The 20230-nt window shown below is 57.1% G+C and overlaps 1 protein-coding gene across 10 annotated transcripts in view; it reads right to left on the bottom strand.

Annotated features, from left to right (window-relative positions):
* Window positions 1-20230, bottom strand: part of ARNT2 (aryl hydrocarbon receptor nuclear translocator 2) — a 148915-nt gene that overhangs the window by 58931 nt on the left and 69754 nt on the right. For all 10 annotated transcript variants that reach the window (XM_053223451.1, XM_053223450.1, XM_053223449.1 and 7 more), the window contains exons 6-8: window positions 9464-9566; window positions 5870-5935; window positions 5500-5585 (exon numbers count right to left, since the gene is read on the bottom strand). In XM_053223451.1, coding sequence (XP_053079426.1) covers window positions 5500-5585; window positions 5870-5935; window positions 9464-9566 — 255 coding nt within the window. The remainder of the gene's footprint in view (window positions 1-5499; window positions 5586-5869; window positions 5936-9463; window positions 9567-20230) is intronic.

Genomic DNA, 20230 nt, shown 5'->3' with positions numbered 1-20230 from the left:
CCAGCAGTCGAACGATACACCGTGAGACCAAACCAAAAGGCAAACAGAAAGGCACCATTTCTGAACTCAGTACGAACCATTCGCTCCGACTGTCCGCAGCGTGCGTTAGAAAAGTCACAGAGACTTCTTTAAAACGTCATTGTCTCTGATTACGAAAGTCATGTGGTAACTGGGCAAACGTAGGAGCCAAGAGGAAAGAAGAAAGTAACCAGCGCTCCGCTCCCCGGGAGTAACAATGGCTCACGCCGCATGCACACCTCGTCAACGCACAGATGACACGACTCATTCACACCTGAAAGGTACACGTGGGTCACGACGTTTATTCTGTAGAAGCTGCTGGCCTGACACTTCGCAGCTCGCCGCTGCGTCCTTCAGCGTCCTTCGAAAGCAGGCCTGCTCTGCGGCCGTCCGGTACTCCACCAGATGGATGTTCCGTGCTGTTTTTTAAGCCCTTCTCTACCACTGAGATGTGGGCCAATTCGAAGCTTCCACGGTTACAGACGATGCTTAAACATGCCACACACGTCTCTCTGATTGACTCCAGGGAGTCACGAGCCCTGTACGTTGAGGAATGCGCTTTCTAAAGCATTTGGTGATACGGCCAACTTCCTCCTCAGAAGGTTGGCGCTGATTTATAATATTCCCATCAGTGGTACATCCAAGTGTCCATTTCCCTGAACCTTACCAATGCGGTGTATTCTTTTTTTTTTTTTTTTAATGTTTTTATCTTTGGGAGAAAGAGAGAGAGAGAGAGAGAGAGTGAGCGGGGCAGGGGCAGAGAGAGAGGGAGACACGGAATCGGAAGCAGGCTCCGGGCTCCGAGCTGTCGGCACAGCCCGACATTTTTTTTGTCTTTTTGACTTTTTTGCTACTCAATAGGTAACAGGAGACAGTATGAAATTATTTTAATTTGCAGCTCTGACCAGAAACTAAATTTTCCCCATTTGTTGAGCGTGGAACGTATTCGTATTTAGAGCTATTTTTATTGTCCTGCTCGGTCCTTTGCTCATTTCTCCCTATTGAGTTAAAAATCTGCCTTTTGGTAATTTTCCTCTTTTGGTCCAAATTGTGCCTTCTGGAATTATCCTTAGTAAGATTAATTCCTCCTTCATATGACACCCCCTCAAATACTTAGAGACAGAAATCATGTCTCGCTTTCTCCAAGATAAACACCCCCGGCTCCTTCAACCCCTTCGCACATGGTGCGGTTCCAAGGGCGGTCACTGAAGGCTTCATGCCAAGTCCTACTGGCCCCGTGACCCCGGGCACACAAACACTCGCAGGCACGGACCCACACGCGGCTCCAGAAGGGCCTGCCCTGAGTCACCTCTGTGGGCTCTGGGTACAGTCACCTGCCTGCACCCCGGGCCTCAGACTCCTCTCTCCTGCTCACCCACAAGGACTCTGCGTTAGACTCACCATGACCATGGCAGTTCTCGTGATGTTGTAGGCGTGGAGCCCAAATACGGTGGTCAGAAGGAGGGCACTCTGAGGCCAGAAACAGGACGGGGAATTTGCCCGGTATCGTAAGAGTGACGAGTTCAGGAGAGGAACTCAGGAACGAGATGGTCTCCTGGAACAGGGGTCCCAAGGGCCGGACTTGGTGGTACCGACCCACACTGTGAGGAGCCTCCTCCGGGAAGCTCTCCTGTCCCCGGGGGGCATCAGGCCCCCCCACCATCCCCGGGGCTGGCCGTCTCCCCACACCCTCCTGCATCATCTGTGCGTGCTGGCCCCCCAGCCACACGGCTCCGTGCTCCCCGAGGGACGGGCCCGTGTCTGGTGCTCAGCAGCGGGCACAGGTCAGGCCGTTGCGTGTGCTCCCTGAGCCACGCTGCTGCGCAAAGTCTCTCTCCAGGCTGTCCACGCCTCTCCTCTGGTTTGCCTCTCGTCAAACAACCTTCCGATGCAAATCTGGCCTCACAGCAGCCTCAGAACCTCACGGGACCCCCGGACGACGGGCGTGAGCATCCCCATCAGAGACGGGGAAGCCCCGTGGCATTATGGGTCACACCTGGTTAAGACATCAGCCTGCAAGGACTCCCACCTTCGCCGGGGCTGGCCCGTTCTCGGGCCCCATCAGGACTGTTTCTAGATCTACAGAGCTGAGGTCTGAGCTCGGGACACCTGTGAAGGCAGCTCGCTCAAAGTCTGAATCTAACTGGGGCCCTTCAGGCAAGCAGCACCCTGACAATTATGTGCATTATGATTTATACAGGAAAGAAAAATCTATAAATAAAAAATACACAATGTAAAAGCATATAACACATGCACGTCTGTATGTCGAACTGATATATACGTATATATATGACAAACATTAAACACATCCGACTCCGGGAATAATTCAATTAAACTTCTATGACCTGTTTACCTCCGTTGGTATCACCTGACACGTCACATCTGGATTCCAACAAAGATTTACAAGGCGTGCTAAATGGCAAGAAAAAGCACAGCCTGAGGAGACAAAGTCAGCATCTTAACCAGACTCCACTACAACACAGACTGAAATTGCTGGACAGGGAATTTAAAATAACTATAATTAACATGCTAAGAGCTCTAATGGAAGAAGCAGACAATAGCAAAACCGGACAGGTAACACGAGTGGAGGGGTAGAAACTCCAGGAGGAAACCGAAAGGAGATGCTAGAAATAAAAAACACCGTCGGAGACTCTTGGTTTCGGCTCAGGTCATGGTCTCACCGTTCGTGAGTTCGAGCCCCACATCGGGCTCTGCGCTGACAGCGTGGAACCTGCCTGGGATTGTCTCTGTCTCCCTCTCTGTCCCTCCCCGGCTCTCTCACAAAATAAATAAATAAACTTTTTAAAAAATTCAAACAAAAAACACTGTTGGAGAAACGAGCAGTGCCTTCGACAGACTCATCAGCAGACTGGACGTCGACAAGGGAAGAATCAGTGAGCATGAAGATCTGTCGACTGACACTCCCAAAACTAGAATGCAAAGAGGAGAAAAGAGTGAAAAGATCCAGAACAGAAGACGCCCGAGTCGCAACACAATTTCGAACGCGACATAATACGCAGGCAGTCACAATCCCAGGAGGAAGAGAAAGGAGACGGAACAAAAGAAATATGTGAAGACACAGTGTTCAAAAATTTCTCCTTTTTTTAAAAAAGTTTATTCATTCTGAGAGACAGCATGAGCGGGGGAGGGGCAGAGAGGGAGAGAAAGAGAGGAAGAGAGAGAGAGAGAGAGAGAGAGAGAGAGAGAGAGAGAGAGAGAATCCCAAGTGGGCTCCATGCTGTCATGGGGCTTGAACTCATGAACTGTGGATCACGATCTGAGCGGAAGTTGAGAGTCAGGTGTTTAGCCAGCTGCGCCACCCAGACGCCCCCACGAATTTTTCAAAAGTAAGGACACCAAACCACAGACACAGGAAGCTCGGAAATTACCAAGCGGTATAAATAACCAAAAACCAAAATAAAACGAGCTTCTGAGGCATGTAATATTAGAACTGCAGAAATGCAAAGACAAAGAGAAAAACCTTGAAAGAAGCCAGGAAAAAAAAAAAAAGTCCCACACGGGCTACAGGAAAACAAAGGTACCAGTTCCGTGAACTTCTCGTCAGAAACCACAGGAACAAGGAAGGCGTGGAGATCTGAAGTGCTCGGGGAAAATCAGGCCAACCTAAAACCTTAAACCCAGCAGAATTATCCTTTGAGAGTGAGGGAGAAATAATGACCCTGGGAAAAACAAAAATAGAGACTTCACCCCCCCGGCAGAGCCGTCCTGCGGTAAATGTTAAAAGAGGTTCTTCAGGAAGGAGGAGACAATATGGGTTAGAAACTCGGATACACATAAAGGAATAAAGTAAGGGGAAATACACTTTTTTATTTTTGTTATTTTTGTTTCAACCTGATTTTTAAGTTTACTTATTTCTTTTTCAGAGAGAATGGGGTGAGGGGCAGACAGAGAGGGAGAGAGAGAGAATAGCCTCCGACTTTGGCTCAGGTCACGATCTCGCGGTCTGTGGGTTTGAGCCCCGTGCTGGGCTCTGTGCTGACAGCTCAGAGCCTGGAGCCTGCTTCGGATTCTGTGTCTCCGTCTCTCTCTGCCCCTTCCCTGCTTGCGCTCTCTTTCTGTCTCTCAAAACTGAATAAATGTTAAAAAAAAATTTTTTTAATTATGACACAGGTTAAAAGTAAAAAATGGAGAAAAACACACCATGCTTACGCCAATCCAAAGAAAGCTGGAGTCGCTGTATTATTTTCAGACAAAGCAAAATTCGGAGCAGGGAAACTTATCAGGAATAAGGAAGGGCATCACACAATGACAAAGGGGTCACTTCTCCAAGAAGACATAAAAACCCGTAGCGTGTATGGACCATACAACAGAGCGTCAAGACATGAGAGGCAGACGTGGGCAAAACTGTGGAAGGAACAGGCAAGCCCTCTCTCTGTTACAGTTGGAGACTTCAACGTGCCTCCCTCAGCGATCAATCTATCGAGCAGGTGAATAATCAATAAGGACACAGTCGTCCTTCACAGCATTATCGATCAACCTGACCTCGCGGACACTTAAATACTCCATCCGATACTAGCAGAGTCGCAACGTTCTCCAGCAGACCGGGAACGTTCCCAGAGCCAGACCACGTCCGGAGCCATCAAGGGGACGCGGATGGTCAACACCACGTATATTCCTTTGCTTAATAACAGGTTGATTAATAACTCACACGCCATAAAACCCGCCATCTTCAAGGGCACAAGGCAGTGGTTTTCAGATCTGTAGACTTGTGCAACCGTCACCCCATCTGATTTCAGGATTTGTGTCACCTAGAAAAGAAACGCTGTACCCGGGACAGCCACGCCCCCCTTCGTCCCGCCGCCCAGCACCTGGAAACCACACATCTATTTTCTTCCTGGAGGGGTCTACCTTCTCTGGATATTGCACATAAATGAAATCCTATCATGGGTCACCTTGGGTGTCTGGCTTCTTCCGCTTAGCGGGACGCTTTCAAGGTACACGGATATTGTAGCACGAGTCACTTGCCCGCTTCCCCTGTTGGAAGTTTCTTGGCGGACAAACGCTTTGGGTTCTCCCGCGTGCCCCTGGGAGTGGGGCGGCCCGGGCACACGGCAGCCAGGACCGGCCCTCCGGTTTCCAGAAGCAGCCGCACTGGTTTACCGTGCCACCCCTGCGACCTGAGGGCTGCCAGGGCTCCAGCTCCTCGCTGATGCCTGCCGCTGTCCGTGGCACCGTCCTGGTGAGAGTGACAGCTGTCATTTCAGAGGCCACCGTGACCTCACACAGGGCTCCGGGTGACAGACTGCAGGAAGCGGCGGAGGCTCTAAGCACCCGCGCAGGATCGCTCTTTCCAGAAACCTTTGCTCCCAGAAGCGGGACTTGCCCCAGTGACAGAGATCATCACGTTCTAAGCACAAAGAACAACGAGCGCATCTCTCTGCCTCTTTGCGGCACACGCTCCCGACGGGAAGGCACAGTCGGGTGAGGGCACCCAGCCCCCCGGAAGAACGCACGGCTTACCTGCGGGGGGCCACGCCTTGATGTAACCCGTGCAGTGCACCACGGCGTACTGGGCCTCCCCGTCTTTCACGGGGCCAAGGCCATTCCTGAAGAAAGAGCATCCGTGAGACGGCTTTCCGCACGAGGCGGGAGGCAGGGACGCCGGGGTCACGCGTGCCTCGGGGGCTTGAATTTCGCCCTCCCGGCACCCTGATGTCCCTCCTCCCCCGGCAGGTGCATCCAGCCCCCTCCCTCCCCTCAGCACCGCACGCGTCCCACGCCCCCCCCACCCCCGGCACCCCCGCCCGGCCTCACTGCTCCCCCGCTCAGGGCACTCATCACGCCCTCCCCCCCGCGCGGCCCCTGTCACGCGTCGCCAAGGCTCACTGACCTGAACCTTTTCCTCATGGTGGTTATTCTGTTCAGCGGCAGGTGGTCCAAAGGAGCGTTCCCACACCTAGGATTCGGTAAATGCTGAGGATGAGTAAAGCCCGAAGCAGTTGTATGGGATGGCCCTGCGGTCAGAGAGCTGCTCTGATCGATGCTGGCGCTTTGACGCGGGCTCGCACACCTCCGGTCCCCGGCTGTCACCGCGGCCGGGGGAGCGTGACCCACCTGGCGATGCAGAGCCCCCCACTCCCCACCCCCCTCAGGCCGGACCCCTAAGAAAGACTCCAGGGGCTCCTGGTCACGTTCGGGGTCACGCAAGCAGGGTGGTGGGGTCTCTTCAGGCCTCAGCAGAGCCATCAACGCAAGACGCGCGTTGCCCGCTGACGGAAGGACGCATGTTCCCAGGCTGCAGCTGCGGCTGCGGCCGTGGGGACCCTCCCTGCCCCTGCAGTGTCCCGTCACTGGGAGCGACGTAACCACCTCAGCCCGCTGACGGCAAAGGGCAGAGCGGGGGCGACGGAGGCCCTTCTCCGGGAGGCGGGGGCCGGGAGGCGACCTTTTCCGCCGCTCCTTTCAATCCCCCCCAGGCTCTGAACATCGAGGGTCGCCCTGCCACCAGGGTCCGGCCGGTGCTGTGTGTACCCATCCTTCTGTGTGCTTCCGCGTCCCGACTCCAGGGCAGGTAACGCTCTGGACATCTTCACGCTCCGGAGGGCACAGAGGAGAGGCCAGCTGTGCTCTGAGACCGGGGACGGCCACCCGCAGGTGTGTGTCCCCCAGCAGGGACGACCCGGGACCGCGCCGCCTGGCCGGCTGGCACCCTCCCAGAACGAACCCGCTTTATTGGGAGGACGAGGTCAGGCGCTCGGCAGACGGCAGAACTGCTCGCCTCATGGGGCAGTCACGTCCCCCAGAGGGCACCGGGGCAGGGCGGGCTGCCTGACGTGGCCTGCAGGCAGAGTGACGATGGCATGGAGACGCAGGACCGGGTGTGGTGACGTCCCCGGGAAGGCGTTCCGCAGGGGGCCGTGTGGTGCTGGACCCAGAATCCTGCAGGTGCTGCCCCCGCGCCGGGGTGGGCGTGCTCTGCTGACGGGGCGCTGTCCGTGGTTCTGTCCTCGGGACGGCGTTCTGTCCCCAGTGGCCTCCAGCACACGGACACCCTGCCGTCCCCGTGCCTGTCAGCGGACTGAGAGCACTCATCCACACAGGCTAATATGAACTCAGATGCAGCGATCGTGTTTTCCGTCGCCCGAATGCCGTCGTGTGACCTGAGGCAGGTGTCGAAGGGAGTTCCGTCCCGTCTTCCGCAAGAATGCAGAGGCGCTGCCTCGGAGGACGGGTCTCCTCTCCGCACGGACGGCCCTGACGAGTCACAGGTCCGGCAGCAAGTGGGAGGAGAGCGACATCTGTGCTGAGCTCCCCTGAGCCAGCCCGGGGCTGTCGCACAGCTCGGCAGAAGCTCAGAGAAGGCAGGAGACGGCCGGGCTCAATCAAGGTCGGTGTGGGGTCCCAGGGACTCGAGGACAGCCTGGGAGACCCCGAGCCGGGCAGCAGGGACAGGCTCCCGTGCCAGGGAAGAGAGGGCGGAGGCCGCCCTGCCACCTGCTTGCAGCTGGCGCTCCCGAGGTTTCTCCTTCTGCGGCGGGGATGCCCCGGCCCTCGTGCTCAGGACCCTCAGGAGCCTCTGCGGGGAGCACGCCTTCCTTGCAGGAACGTCCTTCACCCCCCTTCCCTGCCAACCGGCCTGCATTGCCGTCTCGGGCTTGTTGGCCCCTCCTCGCCTCCCTGCCACAGGAGTGGCCCGGGGGCTGAGGCCTGACCTCTCCTCCAGCCTTGCCCACCTCCCGGTGACCTCATTCAGTCTCCAGGCTTCAGGGAGCATCTCGGTGACGGCGGTCCCCAAGTCCGTACCTTCGGCCCAACCTGTCCCTTGCATTCCCGAATCCTGTGTCCAGCCGCCTCCTCACTTGCACCCTTGTTCGTCCCCCCTGCGGGTTTGTCCCCCACACACAGGCAGAGTGAATTATTTAACGTGATTCAGAATGTGTCATTCTTACGAGAAAACTCCAGCGGTCTCCCTCCTCATTCAGAGTAAAAGCTGTAAGTTACCCAACATCCCCACCTTACTTTACTTTAATTTTTTTTAATGTTTATTTCTGAGAGAGAGAGACAGACAGACAGACAGACAGAATGCAAGCTGGGGAGGGGCAGAGAGAGAGGGAAACACAGAATCCAAAGCAGGCTCCAGGCTCCGAGCTGTCAGCACAGAGCCCGACACGGGGCTCGAGCCCACGAACCATGAGATCATGACCTGAGTCAAAGTCGGACGCTTAACCGACTGAGCCACCCAGGCGCCCCCAGCCCAACCTTACTGATGACCATTCTGCCCGCCACGGCCACTCACCCTGTTCCTTGGATAGTAACCTTATTGTTACTTAAACCCAAGAACATCCCTGCCCCAGGGCCTTTACACTTGTGGTTCCCTCCACTTGGTATTTTCTTTCCCCAGATAGTCCCAGGTCTCCTGGGACATCTCCAAAATGCCACCTTATCATTGAGACCCCCCACCCCCACCCAACCTATGTAACACGTGAACTAACCACTCCTCCTCCTTCTTAAATTTGTTTTATTTTCCTCAAGAGCACTTACCACTATCTGACATTCCCTGTGTCTACTTGGTACTTTTGCTCATCCTAGATCTCCCTTACTAAAGTGACATTCTACAGGCTCAGGGATTTTGTTTGCTTTATTCAGGGCTGAACCCCGGCCTGGCGCAGGCAGGCCCTCGATAGATGTCTGAATGAATGAATGAATGAATGAATGAATGAATGAATGAGGGGCACTGCCTCGTCTTACAGCCTCTGCAATTTCACGTCCCGGCAGATTCGACTCACCAGGCACCCCCGCCCCACCCCTACAGGGCCTCGGGGCTGAGGGTACAGGGACTCTGAAGCCTTGTTCTTTCTTCCTCGGGGACAGAAAATTCTCTAATTACCCCCCAGTTCAGTCACTCCTGCATTTCCTCCACACCACGCGTTAACCACGTACACGCTCGGTATAGATCGCGGGCGGCTCAGAGAAGTAACGCCAAGCCCCTGTCCTCAGGGCACCCGTTGCCGACTCACGGAGCCCAGACATTTCCGCCTGAAGCATCATGCGACAATCTAATAATCAAACGCTAATGAAAACGTGTGCTTTGGCACAGGAAACACAAAAGCGAGTACAAAATCGACCCATCTTGCATAAAACGTGTTGACCAATATGGTGCCTGGAAGGGTTGGAGTTCAGAAGGGTCCTGAAGGACCGGGAGAAAGTTGGGACCCAGCCGACAGGGGAAGCCAGCCCAGGAGTGGGCAGGGACGGGCAGGAAGTCCGACAAGGTGGGTGGGAGGAAGGGGGACGCGGCGTCCGAGGCGGACCACGGGGTCTGCAGGCTCACGTGCTGCAGCCGGGACCACGGGGTTTCACCTCAGCAGAGCCCGTCAAGGCTCCTACCGGTGGGGCAGAAGGAGCGGCCGCCCACCGCCCGCCACCCGCCGCCCCGCACAGACCTCATCTGCCCGCCACCCACCGCCCTCCGCCCCGCACACACCTCATCCTGCAAATGAAGGACCTCCGCGAGCCCATGCACATCCTCATGGAGGACTGCTGTCCCTCTTTCTTCACCGTCCCCGTCTTCAGGTCCAGGATCCGGCCTAAGCGAGAGAGGGACACGTGTGAGCCTCTGCCTCGGACGAGGGCGTAGGGCGGGGAGAGCTTTCTCCAAACGCTCTGCAAATGAGGGCAAACGGGGCTGCACGGATCGTTTCTTGGATCCCCAACATTCTCTGGCTGGGAACACGGGGGTCACAAAACCCGTACGATTCTAAGTGCCTCGTCTTCTTCCGAGGACAGTCTGCCCCTGCTGTCCCTGCTCTGTCCTATGGCACCACCTGGAGTCATTCCGACTCGGTTTCTCCCCCATCATTTCATGGAGACACGTTCGCCACAGTCCCCAGCTGCCAACCCCAGCAGCCGCTGCCCGTGGTCTCCTCTCCTCTCCGAGGAGACCCCAGCTGGGCCATCCTCTCTCTTCCCGCCGCGCACCCCTACCGGCTTCATCCACGGCCGGGACACCGCCTCTGCACCCCACGCCTCCAGCACCAGCCCCTGCAGCCCCTCCGCCCCAGCCCGAGACCACCCAGCACCACCCACTCCTCCCCGACGTCAGCCAATGCACCACCGTCAGTGCGGAAATCCAGGTCAGAATTCCAGACGCTATGTGGGAGTCCTTCCCGCCCTCCCCTCCTGCACCCCCATCGGTCTCTCCACCTCCTCCCCCTGCCTGCCTTCCCTCAACTGACACTCGCTGGCTCCCAACCTCCAGCATCCTTTCTGTCAGTGCCCCTGTCCCACGGCCGCCAGCTGTGTAGACAGCACACATCTGACTGCCCGCCTGGGCTCCAAAGCGCATCGCTCACGGGAGCCGCCGACAGAGCGTCTCGGCACGCGGCCCTGCCCGCCACCCTGCCCGAGAGAGATGTTGTGGGAACCACCTGTCTAGTTTGACGCGTTCTAGAAGGCACATTTCTTGAAAAGTTAACAAATAGGCAAAGTCGAGTTCAGTAATAGATCTGGAGTATTACCATTTCACCATGTAGAACACTAATGGGCAATGTCTCATTTTTTTCTTTTTTTTTTTCAGAGAGAGAGAGTGCACATGTGCACGTGCGTGACTGAGGGAGGGGCAGAGAGAGGAAGAGAGAGAATCCCGACACAGGGCTCAATCCCACGACGCTCGGATCGTGACCGGAGCCCAGATCGAGTCAGACGCTTAACCGACTGAGCCCCCCGGGTGCCCCTCATTCTTTCTCTCTGGGTCTTTGCAAGGGATGTGTCTTTCACCCACGGGGCACATCTCCGCTCCAACGAGCCTGTTCCGGGTGTGTGGCGAGCACACGTGGTCGGTGGCCCCTGGACAGGGTGTGAGAGCGGCTCCAGACATGGTGCCCCCGCATCTCCCGGGGCCTCACGCCTCACACGTGTGCACGCGCAGCCCTTTCTGCCAGCTCACGCCCCGTTCCACGTGAACTGTCATCCTGGTGAATGGCTGCTCGTTGTCCAGGGCCAGCTCGGGTGTCACGACCCCGGGGAGTCTGTCCCCGGCCCCCGGGCAAGGCCCCCCGTCCACGTCTTCATTCGCCCGCTCGCCCGCTCGGTGTGTATCCGATGGCTTTGCCACGCCCGGCACCTTGTGAGGCTCTGGGACCTACGTGGCTGCGAGCACGGTCACCCTACCTTCACGTCCCGTGGAGGAAACCCGTCTGTGACACCCGTCACGTTGGACGGCGAGGACTTACCCGCCCTGCGCTTGAGCTCTGTGCCTCGTGGGCCGGGGCCAAGTGCGAAACGTCCCAACGCGGCTGACAGTGCCTGGATCACCATACTTGCCGGTTGAACTGAAACCGTTTGTATGCGTCCGGAAAGGGCTTTTGCCCAAAGTGGGCACGAAGGAACCAGCTAGTACGAACGGCTTCCTACCCGTTTCCCTGATCCCACAGCAGAGCACTCACGAAGAGACACGCATCCATCACCCGCCTTGCTCCCTCCGCGGAAGAAACGCCGCGTCCCCACCCTCAGCGGGCCCTGTTTCGCGACCAGGCCCCTGCCTCCCGGCCGCTCCTCCTCCTCTTCCTCCTCTTCCTCCGTCCGGCACTCAGACACCCTCACATCTCCGTCATGGTGGCGGGGGAGGGGGCAAACAGAAATGGTCCCTGTCCTCAACCAGCATGTCCCTCTTGGACGTTTCTCCCCCAGGGAGCCTCTGTCTCCTGCCTCTCCTTTGCTGGTTCTCGGCCCTGGCGGGCTCCTCCCCCCCAGTCCTCCCCCTTTGAGCCGGGACCCTTCTCCCTCGCTCTCCACAGGACCTTCAGGGGCTCTTTCGGCTGCACCACACCTTGCGTGCCTATGACACCAAGGCGGCCTCCCCAGCAGGACCTCTCTGGGAGGCTCGTACGCGTCCACCTGCCGTTGGGGCCTCTCAGACACTTCGTGCTCCGCAGGTCCAAAACCAAACCCGCGTTCCTGTGCAGGGCGCCCAGACCTTCCCTGCCTCCCGCAGGCCCCGTCGCGGTCACCAGTCCACCCCTACCCAGCCGCTCAAGCCAGACATCCAGTGCCAGGTGCACAGACCTGCTTCGATCCCGCCTCCTTCTCTTCCCGCGCGACCCTGGGCGCGTGACCTGATGGGTCTGCGCTCCAGCGTCTTCACCTGTAAAATGAGGGTCGCAGGACTGTCGCCCTCTGACGCTGTCGTGACGAGTAAACCCGCGGACGCTACAGAGGGACCAACACCGTGTGTGGCTCAGAAAGTGCTCTAGAAACACTTACTGAATACAGAACACGGAGCGCTCACGGCGCATCTGAGGAGCCGCCAACACTCTGTCCCTCCTGCCCCCCCCCCCACACCTTCCCGCGTCTGCGTCCCGACGCCCTCAGCTCCCTGCTCACCTGCGTGGGCAGCTGACCCGCCCGGCCTCACCCCCTTCCACCTGTCGTCTGCATCCCTTAGAAGTCTCCACTTCCAACGCGAAACAGCCGGGCCCGATCACTAGGGTGACCCTGGCGCTCAGCTTTGCTGCTCTACGCTTGTTTGGTTTGCTTTTCCTTTTCCACCAACGGAGGCTTAAGACCCGCACTCAGGACACACACAAGGAACACACGAAGCACGAGGTTCCCAGCAAACTCAAAACAAATGATCGCGTCCCGCTCCTTTCATGCTTCCCGCTACGGATCCCCAAAAAACTCCAAGACCTGCAGCCCTCTGTGAAGGCGCCCCCAGATCTGGCCTCTGCTTGCCTCTCTGGCTGCACCTGCTGCACCCCTGCGTGCCCCTCCCCCCCCCACCCCGCCCGGCTCAGAGCAACTCTCTGTCCCCGTCCGTCCCCATGCGCCACTCCGGGTCCTGAGGCCCTGACCTCCCCAGCAGCTCCTCCTTCCCTTTGCCTGATGATCTCCCATTTCTTGTCACAACTTACCCAGGCGTCACCTTGCCATCATTTAATAAATATTTACTAAATGCCTCCAGTATGCTAGGTACCGATAAAAGCACAAAGAGTTACACAGGCAGAAGCCATTACATAATCTCGAGGGTGAACAGACAGCAAAACCCGAAGAACAGAAAACAAGGGAGGGAAGAGACCGCTGTCAGGTGGCGATAAATGCTACAAACAAAAAGAAAGCAGAGAAAAGGTAAACGCGTGACCAGAGACCCGCCCCTTTGCGATAAACAGTTGAATGGATTTCTATCACTTGAAACCCAAAGGGCTGGGCTCACCGCTCCCAACAGCGAGGAGGGAGTAGAGAGCGTGTACAACACGGGGTGGTCACCTCCCGTCCCCCCCTCCCCCAGCACCTGGGGGCCCCGTCTCCCTGGACCAGAGCCAGCTGGCACTCAGGACTGGAGCAGGTGCCTTGCCGGCCGGCCCTCCCAGCACCCTCAGCGGCAGGGACGCTCAGCCTCTGCTTCCCAGGGGACCAGCTCTGCAGGGTGAATGGCCCCCTGTGGACACCAGCACTCCGGGCACTGCCGGCCCTGCACCTGCGGGCAGGACGTGTCCACCAGGATTCGGCCCCAGCGAGAGGCCTGCCCCCCAGGCTGCCGGGAGCCCCTGCCCCGGTTTGACACCTGTCTGTCTCACTCACAGACGGCTTCTTTTTTGCGGCTGTTTTCGTTGTAAATTGTCACTTGCTTTATCATCGACCAAATGGCACACGGTTTCAGCTGTGAAGCGGGCCAGCGTGAGAGTCTGTCAAATTCCAAAGTGGGCTCTGAAAATAAATCACAGCTGCGCAACACACGAGCCGCGGAATACGAGGAAATGAAAAAACACATTTCCATGATCTGCTGTCGTGACCCCGAGAGGCAACCACTCCCACGTTTATTTCTCCGTGTGCTTCTCCGGTTTCCGTGGGCACGATGAGCCCCCTTCCCGGGCCCCTCAGGAGGAAAACGTGCTCAACTTCGTACAGTGGGTGTTCCTGAAAAGCTGCCCGGAAAACCAGAGTTTTGACAAATTTGAAAGCAGCGGGGACGTATGGAGGCAAGCGGCCCCTCGGAGCAGAATCCAGGCCGAGGCCGGCGCCTTCCAGGGTTCAACCTGCTCCCCGGGGGTCGGAGGGCCCACTCTGCAAAGCCACTGTGGGGCGGGTCCACCACGAACCCCGGCCCGCCCCGCCGTGGCCGCTGCTGAACTAGAGACACGAGGCCACCTCTCGTCCCCGCACCCCTCGCCCACGCCCCGTGCCCCTGCTCCCCTCCCGCCCTCTGTCCTCCACGGTGCCCTCTGGAACGCGCACCCCTACATCCTCAGCACCGTACGGAAGCGATGACTCCCCCTGGGGCGTGGGTCCATTCTCAGAGCAGGCAGGGCCCATGTGCCAAAGAGGCCCCGGCCACCTCCACACAACCAGCAGCTGCGGAAGCATATACTTCTCTGGATTTGGCGCACAGAGGGGAACCATCTGGGACCCAATGGCATGGCCCATTCTGGAAGGAAGGGGCAGCAGGGCCCGGAGGCTCGGCCCCCGCCCGTGGGGGTTGTGGGGGACGAGCAGCCTGCTTGGCGTCCTCTCCATGGGAACACGAGACCAGACATGCCTACTCTGAAGGTCACGTGAACAACCTAAGACGTACACGTGCAAGGTCAGTCAACCCCCTTCAGGAACCAGAGCGTAAGAGCCTGGCGGGTCCAGGAGGCACTTGCGTGAGTCCCAAGATGGCAGCATCCTGGCCTGGAGCCCCACGGTCGGGGAGCCTCCCCTGGTCGGCCCGGCCCCTGCCTCTTGGCTTTCTCTGAGGGAAGAGGGCATTCTGGAAGGTTCTAGAATACAGCCCAGAACACCATCTCAGGCTAAAGGGTTGAAGAACTACTTGTTTTCCTCTTAAAATGCTTTTATTGTAAATCTAAAGCGATCTCTTGGAAAAATCAAATACACACATACATATACACACACACAGTAAAAACCCCAATCTTCCTGTCCAGAGAAAGACACTATCGACATCTGGGCCTATTTCCCGTCAAACTTTTCGTGTGCATGTCTGCTCTTTCTTTTAATTAATTGAGGCTTCATGGTCTTTATTTTTCCACCTTGTGTCACAACAGAAACTCATAAAATGTAATCATAAACATTATTTGAAAGGCTCTATAGCATCGCTTTGAGTAGACAATTTACTTTCGGATATGAAGCCATTCCCAGGGCTTCCACACGGCAAATAATGCCGTGGCGAGCAACTGGGAAGAAAAATACATCCACACCATGTCAGGGTAGGTTCCCAAGAATGGAAATCCCGCCTCCAGTGACAACTGGCTGTCCGTACCAACACCCAGTCTACTCCAGGCTCCGAGTGAACCACGGACGGTCCTGCACGGAGAGTGTTTCCACTCTATGAAACGGACAGAATTATGGCACATCTCAGGCTTTTCGATGATAATTTTTCTAAGTCTAAAGCATCTAGGGTTTAGAACAGGACTCAGCAATCTATGTGTTGACATCTGTGACATCTGACCCCAAAGGGGCTCACTGTTATTTAAATATTTATTGGATCACGGCCACAGCCGTCACGGCTCCTCTCGTGCTACAATGGCAGAGCTGAGTGCGTGTGAAAGACACTGTAAGACTCACAAAGCCAAACCTACCGACTACCTGGCCCTCAACAAAAAACCATTTGCCAGCTCCTACTTTTAGAAGAATGATCACAGATGCCAACACAGAGCACTGTCCTCTATGGGCAAAGGGTCCTCCTGTAACTGTTTTCACTAAGCTGATTTTTAAGTATTATTTAGATCAGCGGTAACTTTGTAAAAAAAAAAAAAAAAAAAGAAGAAGAATCAAAAGTTTGTGTTGGATAAGATCACAAAAGAAAGCTCTGTGCTCATAAAACAGCTCCCCAGGCTACAGCAGAAATACAAATATAAATGAGAATTATTTCATCAAAAGAATCCTTAAGAAAACTGGAAACATCTTATCTTGGTTTAGAAAGAAGAAACCCCAAGATAGCAAAGGAGGAAAACATGGGAAAATTATTAGGAACAAAGGCAAAGCGGTGGCCCCGTGATGGACACTATTTGATGCCGTTCCAAAGACGTGTGGCCCCCGGGATGGGGACCAGAGGCTGGACGGGACTTTGGTTGCTGTTCCAGTGACAGCGTGTTCTTGTTCTCAGAGGCTGACCCCGGCCACGTTAGCAGCTGTGCACACAGGAACAAACACCCCCCGGCACGTGGGATCTGCTCCAGAGCGCGAGCCCCATCGACGGAGCCTCCTGCGAGGGAGCTCGGGTGCGTTTCCCTCGTATTTCGTCCTGGCTGGCAGGTGTCTGGGCATGACCGAGGGCACAGCTACACCAATGCTCAAGTGGTGGCCAGAACGGTTTTCTTCTCGCACCAGATGAAGGGGCTCTGGGTGGGCAGGACACCCGTCGCCCCAAGCACCCGGGCCTCCCCCAGCACAGTGCTCTCCTGCTATTTCTTTATTGTTGATGATTGGTTGAGGGCTGGGCCCCTGGCACACGCTGGACCGATCACAGCACCTCGTTCCTCCTCTGTCCATAGTGACCGGTCCCCAAACTCGGAAAGGATCCAGCCAGGCCAGTCAGGGTCCCCCACGGGCCAAATGTGAGCATTCCCACCTGTCCTCTCTCTACCCTTTTCTTTAGGAACCTGAGCTCAGCCTCACGGAGGACCGGACCGACGGCAACGAGAGGGACTCTAAGAAAGCCGTGAAGGTGCTGCCTGGTGAGAGTGCCATCACGGTGTTCAGATCCTTGGTGCCACCAATCCACAGCCCCCCCCACCCCCCCCCCCCCCGAACACCCGCTTCTGTCACTTGCAAGCAAACAGCCCAGATGAATGCAACCCTCTTCGGCCTTTGACAAAGGAAGGACAAGGGACAGAGGGCTACTGAGGCTTCTCCTAAGGGCGGGGCATGACGCAACAGTTTGTGCGCGTGACCCCGTGAGACCCCATCACGACCCCAGAAGTGGGGTCATGGTGATGCCAACAGGCAAGAGGAGAAGGGCACTGACTGAGGGGCCGGCCTCCCAGGGAGAAACCCTGTCTGTGCCGCCCAGACGTCCGGGAACTACGGACACATGGAGATAATAAGACGCAGACCGACTTAGGGGAGGCTCCGCTGTTGTTCGTAAATTCTCCACGCGCAGTGCAGCCCCTCACTGTGGCGCCCCGGGCACAGACACCCCACGATCCCCCGGCTCGCGAGACCCGGCCGTGTGGTCCCCAAGGCAAACTGAAGCCCAGAGACACCAGAAAACTCAGCCAAGACTGGCCTCCTCGTGGGGATCTGAGGAAGGGTCCTTGCTCCCGGGGCAGCAGCTGCTCGGGGACTTGCAGCCCACCCCCCCCCCCCCCCCACCAACCAGCGGAGAGCAGGGTGGGCGGGGGACAGGGGACAGCCGCTGCAGGGGTGGATCCCAGGGTGGTGGTTTTCCCCTCTTTTGTAATTCGTGTGTTTATTGCTTTTCCAGTTTTGCCTGCATTTTGGTAGGAGCCTTTAGGTCACGCCATCCCCGGGACACTCCTGAGGGGTCTGCACCCACTGTGGGTGCAGTGACAGGGCCTCAGCACCCCCGGGGCAGGCACAGTCAGTGACCAGGCTGGCGGGGCTGGCCGGGGGCGGTCCTGGCTTTGCCCGCTGTCCCAGCAGTTACTAGGAGAGCGGTCACTCCCCCAGAGGCAGGCCGACCAGGGACTCCTGACGCTTCTGAGGCCCAGCGGTCCCCCGCCGTCGCGTGGCAATACTCTGAGTGTGCTTCGCGAGGGCCGCCCCACCCTGTAAAGGCAGAACTGTCTGGGGAAATTCGGATGATTTGTATTTCAAATGTAAGACTATCAATAATTTAGGTTTTAGAAGCAAACGCTTATAAGACTAGCATTAATACTTAATGCCGCCCATCTCTGAGAGAGCGAGAGAGAGACGCCCGGCCTGGGGGACTGAGTGTCTTAGTCAGTCTGCAGGGAAGGAAGCCGGGGGAAGTGACCACTGGCAGGGGTGATCATGTCACCGAGCATAACAGCCCAGAGAGGGAACCGTTTCCAGGGAGCAGGACAGGCTCACAGGGAACCATCCCTCCTCTGGGTTAGGACTTAGCCCATGGCCCTCGAATAGCAAAAGAAACACAAAGGGACCCACAACTAGAGCTGGTGACAGGGGCCGAGGCCCCACAGACGCTCACGAGGAGCCCTTCTGCCCAGCGGTCTGGCTTGTGCGCGAGCCCGCCCTGCCCCCCGGGGAAGGTGGTGGGGAGCCTCTGGCTGGGCAAGGGGCCGGCGGCCGGGCCATCGTGCGCAGAGCATCACGGAGGTGATGTCCTGCACGCTGACAAGGGCAGGATGGACACGGGGGTAGGCAGAGACCCTCGGTGGGGGACGGCCACACTGCCTCTGCCGTGGACAACCGGGCTCCCGCGGCCTCCCAACAGCCCCCGGCTTGGAACTTTCTCCGGCGGACACATTCCAGGCCTGACGCCAACCACCCGAGCGCCACCCGCGGCTCCAGTGTTCATTCCAAACCCGCACCCCACCCCCCGCCCTGTCCCTCCCCCGCTGTGGCCACCCCTGGCCCCCCCTGGCCCCCCCGCACCTCTTCTGCTATTTAATCTGCAGAAACAGTACAAGTGCTTCGTCCTGTTTAGAACATGCTGGGCTGTGCTTTAAAGAAACACATTCCTCTCAGGGTATCATGCTACAAAAATGCCAGAAATGCAGGCCTGAGGCTTTCATTGTAACGGTAAACGATGAAGCGTCCTCTCCATCCTTGGCTGCGGAAAGGCCGCCCGGCGCGTAGAAGGAGCCCGGGCTGACACACTGTGTTCCAGAAGGCAGTTTCAGGTCATGCCTTGCCTCCCCTGCACACTGCTAACAAGACTATCAAGAAAACACAAAAATAGCCACAGAAATCCGTATCCATGCGGAAACGCGGCAAGAAGGGCCTCGAACAGATCCGAAACACGGAGGGATTTCTGCAGGAACGGGGCACATGCGGCCTGTGGTTCAACAAAGACAGAGGAAGGGACTGTCTGGGAAGCAAATAACAGGTTCCCCTAAGGGGCGCCTCCAAATGCACAAGCAGCAGAAAGACCAGGGAGTCGGGAAGCAGACGAGGGGTCCCAGGGCCTGGACGGAGGGCCCCGGCCAGAGCTCTCGTGTCACCTGGGCTCTGGCAGCCAGCCCGCCCCGTGAAGGGGAGGAAGGAGGTAGGCCTCCGGGGGAGGGGGCTGGGGAACGGGGTGGGGGATGGGGGGGACCCTTCCAGCACACACGCCACCCCCCGCCAACCCCGGCTGGCGGCAGCCTCCCAGCCCCGCCCCCCACAACCCAGCCCCAGTCTAGAAAAATTAACTTTCAAAGAAATACACACAGACCCAAACCATTTCAGCTCTTTGTACACGTTAGGATCCAAGGATGAATGAAAAGGTGAAGGAGGCGAGCGTAATGCATGGGAAGATTCAACACGGCAAGAAGGATGTGACTGCAAAGTCACACCAAGTACCCCCCCACCCCCACCCCACGAAACGCATTCCAGGGACGCGGGCCACACTGAAATACCCGATCTCAGTGGTACGCACAAGATCCTTCATAAACAGAAAGGCAATGACCTGAGTCCGGGAAAGATTGCTTTTGGGTGAAAAACGTGATTTCAGGATCAAAGCCCAAATGAGAGCAGCTCAACCAGGAAACTAGAACCTCCAAGAAATAGTCCTGGAGCCACAGAACAGAGCCCACAGCAGGGGACACAGGGGACAGGGGACACACTACAGGGACTTCTGCTTCCAGTCTAGACAGAGCAATGGGGCCCAGGTTCACCTTCCCTCTGAACCCATCAAACAACCGACAAAATACATAGAACAACAGTAAACAGGTGAGGCGAGGCCACGGGTCCCCCAGGGACCGCCTAGAGAGCACCCCCAGGCCGCAGCTCAGGGGACAGGGCCCAGACTGAGCCAGCCGGTGGAGGATGTGCACCTGGGAGACTAGGACGGAGAACCAGGGCGGGAGGTGCACACAGGGGATCCCAGAGTTCTGCAGGGGTCCCCCGGAGCCAGTACCAGGCTACCGATCGGCTGGTGTGTGTGAGGAAACCACCTGAGGCCAAAGAAAGTGCCCACGGGAAGGTTAGAAAGAAGGAAGAGCTGAGAACTGAAATTCTGGACATGACAACCGCTGTCTCCAACGGAAAACACACAAGATGGGATTCAAGGCAGACGAGATGTTTCAGAAAAAGAGATTAGTGAACTTGAACACACAGAAAAAAGTATTCAAAATGAAATACACAGAGATCAAAAGGATTTAAGGAAATGAAA

This window comes from Acinonyx jubatus, chromosome B3, assembly GCF_027475565.1.
Source record: "Acinonyx jubatus isolate Ajub_Pintada_27869175 chromosome B3, VMU_Ajub_asm_v1.0, whole genome shotgun sequence".
NCBI lineage: Eukaryota > Metazoa > Chordata > Mammalia > Carnivora > Felidae > Acinonyx > Acinonyx jubatus.
This window is presented reverse-complemented; position numbering and strand designations above follow the sequence as displayed.